Genomic DNA, 16,815 nt, shown 5'->3' on the forward strand with positions numbered 1-16,815 from the left:
ATCACGATTACAGGTTTCTACATAATACAATGTGACTGCTCCTTCAAACCCAAGTGCATCAATGGTTCCATGATGCCGCTCCTCGCAGCCACAGCGAGAAGGTTCTTGTCAGTTTAAGCGTACCGCTTCATATTGACCTCGATAAGGCCTGAGTTTTTTTTTATATATATATATTTTTACTATTTTAACATTGCACATAACAGTGCACCACTGCCAAAGGGTGAATTGTTTATTTCTCCATTGCAAATGATGCCCCAATCATCGTGAGGGCATAGATCTTTCAAAAAGATTATGCCCTTAAGTGCAAGAATTCTTTTTAACACCTCTCTCTGGAAGGGTTAAGGAAACGATCGTCAAGCAGAAAGGAGTTAAAGCCCTTATACCACTCAGATGCAAGCAATTTACTTACCACACTTTTACTTTTAAAACAGTTTTTTTTTTCCTCGTCAAATTAATACAAACAAATATTTACACAACATGTCAAATGATTCCATTTCAGAATACAATCTGCCTTTTAGAAATAGTGCATTTTAAGGACAGAAATCACTGGTGCATTTAAGATGACAGAAATGCTTCAATACTTTAACAGCAATGTTTGGAATATAGATCAACATATTTTTATAGGAATAAAAATATAATTCATTTGAGAAATTTATTGCAAGTACCCAGAAATCAAATTAGTAGTGGCCCCTTTCACACACCTGTCTCATATTTGCTTTTAAAGTACCATTAGGTTAATAAAAATAAAAAATAAATCCCGACTGGGAAGTTAATTCTAAGCAAATAGGTAAAAAAAATTCCACAGCTAAAAGTGATTTCAGAGGGGGAGGGTTTAAATAAGATACTTTTCCCACCAAAGCCACTAGAAAGGATTAGTTTCGACAATTTGTTAAATGCAAAACAAACACAAACAGTAATAAAAAAGACAAGGCAAAAAGACTCATGAAAATGCCACTAACGTTTTGAACAGGAAATGCAGTAAAGGCTGGGCCACCGTTATCAAAATTACAAAATCCTTCATTCTGAAATTCACAAGTTGTTGATATGCTTGTGACCATGGTTCCCTTTAAGAATGGAGAGAACGGGAAAAGGAAAAAAAAAGAAGAAAAAGGCTGAGGAAACCAAATGGTGTCGAGTTCAAGCAATGCTTTCAATGTGTTGATCTTCTGGCGACATGGCTGACTGCATGGGAACGTTAAAAAAATTAAGTGCAGCATCATATTGTGCGCGGGGCCACTGGAGGGCCAACCGCTTAGGTAAGTCTGTTTTAGAAAAGGAACTGTAAAATAAATAAATAAAAAGGGTAATTAAAAAATCTTCACACAATCTTTTTGATGCTTTGACGTTTGAAGCTGCCAGCACTTCTCTGCTTTTGCACTTGGCTCGCTGAACCATGGCGCGTTCTGCCGCTATTTGAATGGCCGGTGGTGGGGGACAATTCCACGTTCTCCTTGTCGATTCCTGAGGAAGAAAAACATGACAGAGGAGATGAACTTAAAACTTGATGTCTAGGATTTAAAGGTGCACTAAAGTCACTGTGTGCTTATTAATTCACACGATGGTAAGACATAACTACTAGACATCATCTAGAAAGGAAACGTTTTTTTCAAAATATTTGAACTTGAAAAATAGCTTTGGACTCTACAATCTGCAGTCCTATGTAAGCTGTATTAAAAAAAAACAAAAAAAAAAAAACACAACACCATTGTGCATAATAATGGCTATAGTGGTCACATACCCTACTTTATTGGCACGTGTGTTACAACCAACCCAGAAGGTACAGTTCAAAATAAATGACCCCAAAATTCATGCATGTGGATGATATCAGTTCAAGCACATAAGTTCAGTTTACATATTAGCTCCATAAGAAATTTGGAAGCATTCAAAGCACATTGCATGCATGGTGACTGCTGATATCAGCGCTAGTTATCTCACAGTTCATCAGTTTTACCCAGATTACTTACAAGGCAGCAGACAATCCCTATTCTAACAGATTGGGTTACAATTCTGGAACTCCTACCTATTCTATTGATATATGCCAAAAATATCTCTTAAAGAGGTATTCCAGTTTTTAGGCTAGTTTCACAGTAACATTAACAGATACGGCAGGCTGTTCGGATGCTGCTGGAATGCCGTCCGGCCCCGTTAACTATAATGGGGTCCAACAGAGATCCAGCCTCAACCTGGCAAATATGTCGAGAATCGCACATAGTTTTTTTCCGGCCAATTTCCAGCAGTCTAGGGGCACAACCTTCCGACAGGCTGTTCTGGCATAGTGTGAAACTATTCTTAGACATTGATGACCTATGTTCCGGGAAGATGGGGAGCTGAGCTTCTGTATCCTGGCATGGCCACTACACAGTAAAGGGAGGCTTCTGCTTCCGGCTCCATCCAGTGTTTAATTTCTGGCATCGGTGGTTGCTAGAAACAGCTGATCAGTAGGGTATGCTGGGTGTCTGACCCCTACTGATCTGATATTGATGACCTGTCCTTTGTAGAGGTCATCAATAATACCATGTTCAGTTTTATTGTAGCCCTTGGGGAAGAAACTTTGACAAGAAGTGTATTGTTGTGTAGAATTGTTACAGAAACATTTACAGTACAAATACAGATTAAGGCCTCCTGCACACGAACGTGCGCTGCCCTTTGCCGTATTGCGGACCCGCAATACACGGGCGCCGTTCTGTGGGCATTTCCGCATCACAGATGCGGACCCATTTACTTCAATAGGATCGCAAATCCTGGAGCTGCGGAATGGAAGCACGGAACGGAACCCTAGAGAAGCACTACGGAGTGCTTCTGTGGGGTTTCGTCCCGTACTTTCGTTCCACAAAAAGATAGAACATGTTCTATCTTTTTGCGGAACGGACGGATTGCGGACCCATTAAAGTGAATGGGTCCACGCTCCCATGCGGCTGCCCAACGGACGGTGCCCACAATTTGCGTGCCTCAGCATGGCCACGGGGCGCACATGTTCATGTGCAGGAGGCCTAAAGGGGTTGTTCAGAATTAGAAAAACATGATTTCTTTCTTCCAGGAAAAGTATGACAACTGTCTATGGGCTGTGTCTGGAACTAAGCTACTCATGACCTTTGGACAGGTGTGGTGCAGTCTCAGGAAGAGAGCATATATTTATAATCCTGGACAACCCCTTTAACTGTAGAAATACCAAATAAAGCAGGGTCTAGTGCGAAATCGTGTCTTACATGAATGTGATCACCACTGACAAAAAAGGTACTGGAAACTAACAAGCACCACACTGTGCGTTAAAGGGCTTTCCACCTACACTACAATACTCATCCTATCCACTTCTGAGGGGTTCATATGTCTTCACCATATTATTTTGTATCGACAGAAAAACTCGCTGGGAGATAAAACTGGTATAATCTATGAGCCTACAAAATGGGATCATCAAGATTGGTGAAAGTTAATCTTAAAGGGGTTGTCCACTTTTTTCTATTCATGACCTATCCTCAGGATAGGTGACTAATATCAGATCGGCAGGGGGCCAACTCCCGTCATCCTCACGATCAGCAGTTTGAAGAGAAAGTAGCGCTCGTACAAGCGCTGCCTTCTCTTCACTGTTTACCTGCTCGCCTCAGCAACTGCAGCAGTGTGATTACAACTATGGGATGGCTCTGTCCTATTAACTTGAACAGACACAAGCCATCCTATTGATTACACTGCTTGCTGCTGCAGTTGCAGCCAATCTGATATTGATGACCTATCCTGATAAGTCTTCAATAGAAAAATGAGGACAACCACTAATAAAATAATGAATGTTACTATTTTAATAGATTTTCTTTTATCACCTACAATGCATAGAATCAAAGCCCATGTGGTTTACCTCAAGGGTAAATAAAAAAAAACATAAAATAAGGGCTAAAATAGAGCGATTTGATTAGCAAATTGCATGTTGGGTCCTCCAGACAAGAGATGTGCTTTGATGAATTGATGGATTCTATAAAAGGGTCACTCCCCTCCATCTCTAAATTCTCTCATCCCTCTTATGTTCTACACATGCTATACTAACAAATTCACTGTAATTCAACCGGTTAGTTATCCAAATACAATCCATTACGACAGCTCTAAAGCGGCAGTTCTTCTCCAAATAACTTCCATTAAAAGACCAATTCTGAATGTTTTATGAGCTGGAAAATGAGCTAATGTTGGAGTAAATTATGTAGTAAACTCCAGCTGCCGCTAGGTGCCACGTTTACATCAGTGAAACTCAATTCTGGAAGGTACAGTTTCGGCTAAGGCTGCGGCTCCCTCTTGGTTCAATGCTCTTTAGCGTTGTGGAGTATATAGTCTGAATACGCTGCCATAATCTGATCCAGAAAATAATAGGTACACAACATTAGCACGTAACTAAAAAGTAGTTACTTATTATTATCTTATGATGCTTACATTAAAGGGTTACAGAAGAGTCCTACATAGGCTTAAGGCATTATTCACACAGTCAATGTTTGGTGAGTGATTTCAATCAGCAATTGTGATCCAAAACCAGGAGTGGATCCTTCACCACGATAAGGTATAATGGAAGACTTTGCACCTGTTCTGTGTTTTCGAACCACACCTGGTTTTGGCTCACAATAACTGATAGCCAAACACTGACTGTGTGAATAAGGCGTAATTAAAGGGGTTGGTCTACTTGTGACCAATATGTAGGTAAGGCTACTTTCTCACTGGCGTTTTGGCTTTCTGTTTGTGAGATTTGTTCAGGGCTCTCATAAGCGGTCCAAAACGGATCAGTTTTGCCCTAATGCATTCTGAATGGATAAGGATCTGTTCAGAATCCATCAGTTTGCCTCCGTTCTGTCTCCATTACGCTTTGGATGTGGACACCAAAACTCTGCTTGCAACATTTTGGTGTCCGTCTGACGAAAACGAGCCAAACAGATCAGTTCTGACACCTAGAAACATAGAATGTGTCGGCAGATAAGAACCATTTGGCCCATCTAGTCTGCCCAATATACTGAATACTATGAATAGCCCCTGGCCCTATCTTATATGAAGGATGGCCTTATGCCTATCCCATGCATGCTTAAACTCCTTCACTGTATTTGCAGCTACCACTTCTGCAGGAAGGCTATTCCATGCATCCACTACTCTCTCAGTAAAGTAAGACTTCCTGATATTACTTTTAAACCTTTGCCCCTTTATTTTAACACTATGTCCTCTTGTAGCAGTTTTTCTTTTTAAATATTCTCTCCTCTTTTACCATGTTTATTCCCTTTATGTATTTAAAAGTTTCTATCATATCCCCTCTGTCTCGTCTTTCTTCCAAGCTATACATGTTAAGGTCCTTTAAAGGGGTTATCCCATCTTAGACAATGGGGGCATATCGCTAGGATATACCCCCATTGTCTGATAGGAGCGGGTCCTACCTCTGGGACCCGCACCTACAGTACAAGGAGAACGGAGTGCAGAAACTTGGAGGGCGCACTGCACAATAATATGGAGTCATTTCTGATCTGTCTTCACGTGTATTTGCTGGAAAAACCTGACAATATTTATCTGAAAAATAATTAATACTTACACAATAGAGGCAAAAATAATGCAAAGATGTAAGAACATGAAAACAGCTAAAACTGGAATTCTGAGTTTGTTCTGTATTTATGTGCAATTCAATATGCTCATGTGAACGAGACCTGATGATATTTGCCAAGCATATCAGATCTCCTGACAGTAGGTTAGCAAGCAGAGGGCGCAGAAAGGAACGAGCCTGTAATAATGGAGACACATTGGAGGTCTGAATAGGAGCAGTATACACAAAATAGTATTTTTAGCAAGACTTTTTATTTTAGATGAATGGGTATTAAGTGCACATACCCTTTATCACTGCATAAAGTGTGCCGGTATATCCAGAATGTCACTGCTTACTGGTGCAGGCAGATGTTATAAATACCCACATTTTCAAGGGGTTGTGCAGGATAGGCCATGAATAAGGATGAGCGAAACGAGCTTCGGTTCCAAGATGCAATAACGTTTCACTCAAAACTTTGTTTTAATGCTGTACGGAGATCAGTCTCCATACAGCATCAAAACGTATGGGCTCCAGCAAGGTAAATTCATTAGGATTTGATTTTTTCAACCATATTAAAACTTGGTTCCAACGTCGGCTTCGGTACCGAGGAACCAGTGGGTACTAAAGCAGACTTCAGACTACCATTTTAAAAATGTAATGCCGAAGTTAGCGAGACTTCGGAGATAACAAATTTCTCTTGATGGAGCCCATACACTTAAATACTGTACGAAGACTGATCTCCATACAGAATTCAAACGACTTTGGATCTAGGATCTGAAGCCCGCTTTGCTCAACACTAGTCATCGATATCAGGTTGGGTCTAGGTTAAGCCCCTGCACCCCTGCTGTTCAGCTGTTGGCAGAGGTTGTGTTGCTGCATCTTCTGCACTGTTTACCTGCATGCCGTCTACATTGTAGTGGTGGTTCAGTGTAATTACAGCCACTTGCCCCATTCAAGTGAACGAGGGGGGAAGCTGTAATAACACTGCAACGCCACCACAATCTAGACAGCATGCAAGAAAACCCTGGAGAGGATGCAGTGCTTGATAAATGTCCCCCAGTATCTGTAAATCTGCCACAGCATTTTTTTAAGCTACTTCCACAAGAGAAAACAAGCATGCAAACACCGTGCGACCATATACATTGAGTCAATGTGTCAGGATCTCTCCTGCCAAAGATTGCAGATGGCGATCACAACACCTGGCTGCTACACACCGAGACCCAAGTGACAGGCCTGAATTTTGCATCGTCACCCTACGAACATTATGCTTTCAGAAGTAGGTGAACCAAAAGCCCTCACATTTCCTCTCTACAGTTTTTTGTTGGGGGCTACTGCTGTTCCCTACTCTACTCTTTAACAGATACAAAAATGTAGATAAACCCGTCCCCCTCTGTCCACAACAGACACAAACCATATGGTAGAATATAGGTATTGTGCCACTTTGATGAAAAACCATGCTTCTTTGAATGGAGATGGTTACTCTTGGCTTAATTCGGTGCAGACGGGCCATAGGCTTGCATCACATTCCGTGACCGCTCTCAAACGAAGCCGAGAAAACAAGTTTCCGCTGCCCTGTTCTCGGTAGATCACCTAAGCCCTTCATTGAAGCCATTACAACAGTCCATTATCAGCATTTTATTACAATACGCCAAAATATGTCGCAGCACTTTGCCGAGATTGCTTCCCGTCCCCCTGGTGCTTTCATGCTGAATTACAATTAATTATATATTTTTTTGGAGTGTGGAAGAAAAGGAAAGCTACAACCTGTATGCAGAATTTGTCCTGGCTTGGAAGTGTAGCCAGGATCCTAGTGCTGCAGGGTGACAAGCTAACCACTGAGCCACCAGGGATGACAACCTTCTGACATTGTTCTATTTTATGGACTTTTGAGGGAAGAATTCCTTAAAACTGAAATCAACAACCTACATGATGAAAATTCACTAAAACCCTGACAATTATCAGGACAATTACATAGTAGTAAACCAAAGAACTGGTGCTTAAAACCCACAGTGCACTTCTTCAGTGCCACCTCTCACACACAACCGCTCCCAGGTGTTTTATAGAGTTAGAATACAAATGCTCATGCCAAGCGCGCAAAGCCTTTGCACATGACCATGAACTCGTGCATATAGGTGGAAGGGAAGTACCTTGATGAGGGAGTGGCTGCATGAAAACTGCAGATTTAGAGCAAGGCAGAGAAGCTTCACAGACACAGAATGAGAGGGGAGGGAAGTAAAAACATAAAGGAAAGAATATGAATAATGGCGGAAAAAAAGACAGATGGATGAGACTAATCAACATCTACAGACTTATGTTTAAAAGGATTCCAGTTATATCAAGTTATCATCTGGCCACTGGGACCCCATACCCCCATGGGAAAAGCAAGTTGTGCATGTGCACTGCCGCTCCGTGTACCTCTATGGGACTGCTGGAAATAACTGACCACTGTACTCTGCTATCAGAGAGACGAATGCAGCAGCAGTACACATGCTCATCCTGCAATTCTATTCGTTCCGGGGGCCCCTGTGGGGTACAGGGTCCCGTTTTTTGTCATCTAATGGTTATCCCCTATCCCATGGATCTAATACTTATCCCCTATCTTGTGGGCTAGGAATAACTTGATATAATCGGAATACCATCTTACAGAGAATCTGGCAGCTCCTCTTACTCGTCTAGTTTAGTAAATAATTGTACCCCCATGAAATCATAAGAGCATTTTCCTTAGAGCTTCGCGTTGTGCCATTCTTCAGTTATTCCTCAAGATGATCTGTGAACTGCGTGTTACCATTCCCTTTGTCAAAATGGTGTGTCCTCGCACTGGCAGTGGCAGCACCGATTGGATAGTATCAGACTGTGCGGGGACAAGCCTCCAACTGGTTGACCCCAGTTGGCAATGAATACACACATTTCTAGAAGGAATAGTAGAAGAACAGCACAAAAAAGCTATAAGAAAACTGTTATAATACAGGGAATTTTTTTAAAAAAAATATTAAAACAGACATGTCAGGATAGGCGACAGGTCCTCTTTAACAACTAGTACATGGAAGAATAAAATAAAAGGTTACCTGGCAGTACAAGGAGTGTTATGTCACACACGAAAAAAAGATGAGAGATGACTATTCTGTGGATAACAACTCTATTACACTGCGTAACAGCCACAGCATATGTTGACCATTGAACACCATTGTACAGTTATATATGTACACTTGTAAAATAAAAAGTTGATTAGCTTTGTAAATACATTTGTCTCAGACAACAGATGACATTGTCAAGATGCCACTTCATCATGGGCAGTAGAGATGTGAAGGCAACGGCTGTATCCCTTCATGCCCAATACCAGGTCGAGCTGGAGAATATGCCTGGAAAATGCCTTGAACCTTGTCCTGAAACCAAGTAATTATCAATGAAAGATCCCAAGGAATGGAACTCTCCAGGACAAGCTCTGAGCAGACAATGGGCCAGGAACGCTGGGAAATTTCAGTGCTGAATCCTGCAGAATTGTGCATGCAGCTCTGGGGTATAGTACAAGCTGCAACCCAGGATCAGTACAAGCCATGTAACTCAATATACTTTCAATGCTCTTCACTCCTTTCCCGATACGTAAAATATTATTAGTTTTACTATTTATTTTGGCTTCTAAAAACAAGAACCTAAGGCTGTCCTTACTTATATAATAGATGTCCAAGAGCAATTCTTCCCTATCCCGCCTCACACATGCATGTCTTCCCAATAGAGAGAGGGGAGAACGCCACTGCCAGGCACCTCTGGCCGCAGCTTACCTCCAGTAATAACAGAAGGATCGGGCATGTTGAAATCCAACTGTCCAATCCACCCCCCCCCCCCCCTTGATCTGCTATTGGGGAAGAATTCCCATACACATTAGATGGTCAGCGGGGTATGCCAATATACATTCATAAAGTGTATGGCCAGCCTAAGAGTGGCGCTTAGCACAAGTTTGAAATGGCCCCTGTATGATAAAATAATCCATAGGTGCATCTGGTCAGTAAAGGCTAGGAATTAACTTTTCACCCAATTATAACAGTAAACAGTTTCCTAAGCTATAAAGACAGGTATTTCAATAAGTATCCCCTTATTGCGTTAACACAATGTTCTGATGTGCACAACTAACCTGGGGAATGCTGGGAAGTGGCAAGGGAGGTCATGGAATTGGATAGGTTAAGGTTAGCAGTAATACTCAGTTGGCTCTGCACAGCAGGAGGGTATGGAGATGTAGGCGTCAGCAGCGACTCCTCACTGGCTTCTTCATCGATAACAGGCAAGTACTTGTCAATCAAGGCATCAAGAAACTTCACTATGAGCTCTGCGTAGTCAGGGATTTGTGTTTGCTGATGAAACAAGAAAAGATAGTTAGAAATCATTAACTGTATGTGGAAGACTACAGCACTGGCACTGCATAATCAGCATGGCGGCTGTACTAGCCAGTGGCATCTGGAGAACCTCCACACAATACCTACCAGTACTACCACTAGCTTTGTTCTATTGTTATTACAGCATTGTGACTCACCTCAACATAACTGTATGTCATTGGGGCAGTGTATGTATATGGAGCAGGTTCACGCACTAAGCCCATTCCATACGTGCTGGCTCAGTAATACAGCTGCCACCCAACCGCAATCACTGGGATTGGAGAGAACACCGGTTCCCGGACATTTAACCCCTAAGATGCCACGGTCAATAGTGACTGTGGAAGATGAAGGGTTAAACAGGTGGAGGGGAATCTGTTTGAAGCCCCCGGTGAAATCACAGGGCTGTAACTCGTTGCCATCACAGCCTTGGGCCTTGTAAAGGCCCCCAGTGAGCTGCTTGCAGATTCATGCCCAAAGTATTGCCTGACAGGCAGTCCCATAGACTGCAATATTATACAAAAGGAGACTAAAATACAATTAAAAAAAAACTGTTTTTAAAAAAATGTAAAGAACACAGAAAATTTTAATATTAGAAATATATATATATATATATATATATATATATATATATATATATAAAAAAAAATTGTCCCCTTTTCCAATTTTACATATAAAAATAAACCAGAAAAAAATAAAATAAAATAGGTATCGACATGTTAGAACTATTAAAATATAACAATATTTATTGTGCATGGTGAATGCTGTAATAGAAAAAAAATTGAGGGAGAATAAAGTCCTCATGTCGCACAGTGAATAGCATTTTAAAAGCAAAACTCCAAAAATCTTGGAGGAATTGAACTTTTTTCCCCAATTTCACTCCACAAAGATTTTTTTCTCTCATTTTCAAATAAAAGCTATGGTAAAATAGAGTACCATTAAAAAATACAACTTGTCCCGCAAGAAAGACCTCATACGGCTATGTGAACAGAAAAATGAAAAAAGGCAGGGAAGAAAATGAAAAATAAAAACAGGCTGTGTCCTGAAAGGGTCCATAGGGCCATTCTACTGCAAGGTAAGTACACAATGTATACATTACATGGAAGCACTTCACAGCATTAATATATTTTACCTTTGAGAAAGGACCAGCAAACCTCCACAACCCATTAAATCCAAAGCCTGCAATTTAAAAACAGATATTCAGTTGATATAAAGGGATTAAACAATATATCACCTTGTGAAATCATAGACTGGTTATAAATATGAAAATATAGAGAAATCACTGCTGGTGAAAATTACAAAACACAAGCTGTTGCATACATTGTATCCTGTGAGTTCTTTGAAGGTACTGGTTCTCCGTGTGGAGATCCAACTGGTGTAGGAAGTCTAATGTGCAATGTTCCTCTGGAAAAAGCATGCACATTAAACTCTCTCTGGTGCCACCTATAGGTAGAATGTCTAACCTATTAAAGGGGTTGTCCAGGCTTTACTAAGTGATAGCCTATCCTTGGCATAGGCCATCACTAGCTGATTGGTAGGTGTCCGACACTCCACAGCACCTGCGCAGATGAAGATGCAACAGTGAATGACTAAGAAAGCAGTCACATAAGTAAACCACGTGACTGCCACAATTTTGCTTCCCATGGATGGGGTACAGCCCGTGGACATCATCATGTACTGTATGGCAATATGGGACATAGCCTTATAAAGTGACCAACCCCCTTCTCTTTTTGAATGAAAGGGGTTGTGCAGTGTCATGATATTGAGGACCTATCCTCGGGTCTGACTACCAGCACCTTGCCAATCAGCTATTTGAAGAGGTGCAGCGAAAGTGAATGGTAAATGGTTACAATTACACTGCACCACCTCTATAACATAGACCGCATGCAGACAATAGCCTCTTCAAATGACTGATGGGGGGATTGGCGCAGAGTAACACTACCACTGTTCTGATATTTATGACCTATCCTGCACGGCCACTTTAACTCCTGGCTTTGGATGGAATCAATAAACCTGAACACGGAAAGTCTGGTTTACCGTGATATCACTAAAACCCTAGCTGTTGTAGCAGCCTATCGGTGTGCAATTTTGAAGGAAATAGCTGTTAACCTGCTGTGAAAATATGGGTGTGTCCAGGTTCAACCCCTTAAAGGGTTGTCTAAATGTACCAGAAATTGTAGCCGTTTCAGATTTAAAATCTGTACCGCAGTTCAATTTACACTGCGTTTTTTGTAAGCAGTCTGTGGATGAGATTTCTTAGGCCCCTTTCACACGAGCGAGCAATGCCCGACGTGAACGCATAGCACCCGCACTAAATCCTGACCCATTCATTTCAATGGATCTGTGTACAGGAGCTTTTTTTTCCTTCGCACATCAGTTCTGCTTTGCGTAAAAAACGCAGCATGTTCTATATTCTGCGTTTTTCACTGAGCCCTGGTCCCATAGAAGTGAATGGGGCTTCACTGAAAAAGGCATTGCATCTGGAAGCAAGTCCGGATGCAATGCGTTTTTCAATGATGGTTGCTAAGAGATGTTGTTTGTAAACCTTCAGTTTTTTTTCACGTGTGTGAAAAACGCATCAAAACACATTGCACCCCTGCGGAAAAAAAACTGAACAACTGAACGCAGACAAAACAGACTGAACTTGCTTGCAAAATGTTGCAAGTTTCACTGATCGCACCCGGAGCCAATCCGTATCGATCGTGTGAAAGAGGCCTTAGGCCCCTTTCACACGAGCGAGTTTTCCTGCATGGGTGCGAGGCGTGAAGTGAACGCATGGCACCCGCACTGAATCCTGACCCATTCATTTCAATGGGTCTGTGTAAAAAAAATTCACGCATTAGTTCTGCATTGCGTGAGAAACGCAGCAAGTCTTATATTCTGTGTTTTTTACGCGGCCCTGGCTCCATAGAAGTGAATAAGTCTTCAGTGAAAAACACATACATCCGGTTGCAACCATCAATGTTTTCATTAATAGTTGCTAGGAGATGTTGTTTGTTAATCTTTAGTTTTTTTATCACGCGCTTGAAAAATGCATCAAAACTGATTTTAACTGCGCAGAAAAAACTGAACGCAATCACAAATAAGGCTGACTGAACTTGCTTGCAAAATGGTGTGAGTTTCACTGAACGCACCCTGAACGCATGCTGAGAAAATCTGTATAATTTGTGTGAAAAAGGCTTTAAGCTGCTGATCTGAACAGTGCTCTTCTCTGGGTCGCAGACAGAATCCTCAGCAAGGGACAAGCCTCCAATGCCCTTTTTACACAGGACCTAAATATGCCCTAAAAAGTATTGATGGGAAAACCCTTTTAAAGGTCACTTGAAAGTGAGCTGCACATCTGGAGACCAGCAACCCATGGCTTCTTTGTCATAATGAAGAACTGCCCTATTCCAGCACTCCAAGACACTTTAAGCTTACTTTGCAGGTAAGATGGTTGATACTGTGGAGGGGATTCTTCATGGTACACCACACTTTGTACAATTCCATGTATAGGATTTAATAAATTTGGGTCTTGACACAAAGACAGAAGGGTGTTGATCTTAGAGTCCAATAAGTTGTGTCTGAAATAAAGAAAAAGAATGAGAACATTTAGGCTGGGTTTACATGTTTAGGTTTTTGGTGCAGTTTCTGAAGCCAAGAGTACATCATAAATAGGGGACCTAAAGGTATGGAGTCTTATCCTCTTCCAAGCTTTGGCTTAAAAACTGCTTAGAAAAACATGAATGTGTAAACCCAGCCATAGGCCTCTTTCACATAAGGGTGTTCAGTCTGGGAAACATGCTCCTTGTGATGGCCATATTTCCTGCTGGACTGCGGGTCTATTGTGCTATACTCCCATAATGCATAATGCAGTGAGTAAAACACAGTAGACCAAGCAGGAACTGACAGCATCATAAATCATTATGATACTGCGAGTTGTGGGTCAGAAGAGTAATGTTGGGTCCGGGAAATGTGGCCATCACATGGTGTGTTTTTCCTGGGCCGAACACACTTGTCTGAAAGAGTCCTTACAGTCAAAACAATGTCAACATAGTGGACAATCGTTAACCTATTTTTTTTGCCCAAGGAGTCAATGCCTATGAGTCCACACAGAATAGGCTGTTTACCAGAGCCACTGGGACCTGTGACAACCTAATTGCTGTGGCGACTGCAGAATGAAATAGGTTGTTTCTGAAGCAGAAAAAAAAAAAAAAAAAAAGGCCCATAAATAGCATGGCATATGTTGTGCCATGTGAATAATAATTACATTATTCACACTGGAAGTGTAGCAGCGCATGAACAGTTGGCACCCGCTGTTCCAGCAGCAGAGCCTCTGAACTACTGTGAGCAAGCCGCAGGTGTGAGATTGACAGGCCCATTTATGATGCTCAACCCTGTCAATTAAGTAGAAGGAGAGGTAGCCTCTTCAGTAGAGGGTCCAGCCCCTCACTGCTCAAGATGTCTGTTTGATGACAATTTTGATTCGTACAATTTGTTTTTCTGATTATTTTTTTTACATGTTTGCACAATTGAGATCATCATTAAATTGTGAGATGCTTACACCACAGGAAACACTTTAGGGAAGACCACACTGGCTTCAGCTAAGTATTCATACAGGATACGCTGATCAAACTCATCTGTAGTGTATTTCACAAGTGTAGCCTGAAAAACAAAGCCTAAATCAGAACGCATGATTCATGTCTCAATTACTACAGTAATATCAGCAATATGCACAAAGCAGCTCCGAAACATCAGATATAAGCAAAACCAAAGGCACTATTGTTGTGTGAAAGGAGTGGAAGTGATGCAGAGGCAGAGAACAAGGCTAAGTTCACATCATGTTTTGCTTCCAATTCATACACTGAATGTAGCCACAGGCCCATATTAACCTACGGGGAAAAGGGTCTGCTGTTTTGGCCTCTATTTGGCTGGTACACATCAGTATACTTTTTATTAGCATAAAAGAGTAACAATGTTTTGAACTTTTGACTTTCAGGCTCCATATTTCACCATCCACTACAGCTTTGAACTTGAGACCACCATCATTTTATAGACAACCTTCTTGGCTATCTCATACATAAATTGGACTTGCAACTATTCAGCATATAATTAGTTATGCAGATTCTTGTCATGTAACTTTGCTCATGTGATGGAACAATCTTTTTTTTTCTTGTGTGCTACAAATTCCAACCTGTTCTCACATTCTCTAACAGTTCAGTGTGTTATTAGGTTGATTTCCAAGTGAAAGGTCACTTGTTTGAATCCAGGAGCAGCCAGGGAGAAGATTTCCCAAGAAAAGAGAGACAGCATCATCCAGCTCATCGATAGCGGTATCTCGGCCAAGAAAATTGCCAAATTGCATCATGTGAGCGCCATGACAGCTGGAAGAATACTAAATGAAGTCCGTCCATCCATTCCAAAGCCAAGAGGTGGACGTCCAGGCAAAATATCGGAGTCAACAAGTCGGCTCATCACAAGGTCTGTCAGTACTGGAATAACAAACATGGCAGTGGAGGGGAGATCACAAAGGTCCATGCAAGCAGCATGTGACGTGCATTACACAAGTCTGGAATGGTGGCCCGAAAAAAGGTGAAGAAACATCGACTTCAATATCGTCAAAAGAAGCAGCGGCTTGAGTTTGCAAAAAAGTATGAACAGTACATAGTAGAAAAACTGGTGATTTGGAGCGATGAGACGAAAGTCAGTATACTGTCAGTAGGCTCTGATAGGTGCAAATGGGTCTGGAAGAAACAAGGGATAAGGGGGCTAACGAATCAAGAAATTGAATGAACTGTCAAGTTCAGTGGATGAAGCCTGATGATATGAGGTTGTTTCACAGCCAAAGGCGTTGGACACTTGACCAGGATTAATGTTAGTCTCAATACTGAACTTTATGTGAATATCCTACAAGACAAGTTACTCGAGTACTATGGGTATGAAAAAGACAACAGAGTGTTCCAGCAAGACAACAACCCGAAGCATACGTCGAGATTGTCATGCATTTTCATAAGTGTACAGTCTTATCTGAAGATATTATAATCCAAATATCATTGCCTTTAAGAGTAAAGTCAGACTGAACCAAGAGTCTAATCTTTTCTATAGGATTGAAACAGGCTGAGATGAGGTTATGCTGAGTTCAGTTTGGGTAAAATGTTTGTAGGGACATAGAGTGTATTGTCTCTTAAAATTATTATGAGCAGATGTGGTATATCTGTTAATGCTATGATGGGTCCTACAGACATGTGTCTGTGAGAGAACCATTTGAATAGCAATGTATTTTACTTCATTACATTATATTCTACAGGTCCTTCTAAAAAAATTAGCATATTGTGATAAAGTTCATTATTTTCTGTAATGTACTGATAAACATTAGACTTTCATATATTTTAGATTCATTACACACCAACTGAAGTAGTTCAAGCCTTTTATTGTTTTAATATTGATGATTTTGGCATACAGCTCATGAAAACCCAAAATTCCTATCTCAAAAAATTAGCATATCATGAAAAGGTTCTCTAAACGAGCTATTAACCTAATCATCTGAATCAACTAATTAACTCTAAACACCTGCAAAAGATTCCTGAGGCTTTTAAAAACTCCCAGCCTGGTTCATTACTCAAAACCGCAATCATGGGTAAGACTGCCGACCTGACTGCTGTCCAGAAGGCCATCATTGACACCCTCAAGCAAGAGGGTAAGACACAGAAAGAAATTTCTGAACGAATAGGCTGTTCCCAGAGTGCTGTATCAAGGCACCTCAGTGGGAAGTCTGTGGGAAGGAAAAAGTGTGTCAGAAAATGCTGCACAGCGAGAAGAGGTGACCGGACCCTGAGGAAGATTGTGGAGAAGGACCGATTCCAGACCTTAGGGGACCTGCGGAAGCAGTGGACTGAGTCTGGAGTAGAAACATCCAGAGCCACCGTGTACAGGCGTGTGCAG

The 16,815-nt window shown here is 41.4% G+C and overlaps 1 protein-coding gene across 1 annotated transcript in view; it reads right to left on the bottom strand.

The window, feature by feature from the left end:
* Positions 1-400: 400 nt before the first annotated feature.
* NF1 (neurofibromin 1) overlaps positions 401-16,815 on the bottom strand; it is a 192,512-nt gene continuing 176,097 nt past the window's right edge. The window contains 6 exon segments of the mRNA XM_044285074.1: positions 401-1,461; positions 7,678-7,731; positions 9,660-9,876; positions 11,027-11,073; positions 13,315-13,457; positions 14,438-14,538. Coding sequence (XP_044141009.1) covers positions 1,319-1,461; positions 7,678-7,731; positions 9,660-9,876; positions 11,027-11,073; positions 13,315-13,457; positions 14,438-14,538 — 705 coding nt within the window. The 3' untranslated portion in view covers positions 401-1,318.

Source organism: Bufo gargarizans, chromosome 3 (genome assembly GCF_014858855.1).
Source record: "Bufo gargarizans isolate SCDJY-AF-19 chromosome 3, ASM1485885v1, whole genome shotgun sequence".
NCBI classification, from domain to species: domain Eukaryota; kingdom Metazoa; phylum Chordata; class Amphibia; order Anura; family Bufonidae; genus Bufo; species Bufo gargarizans.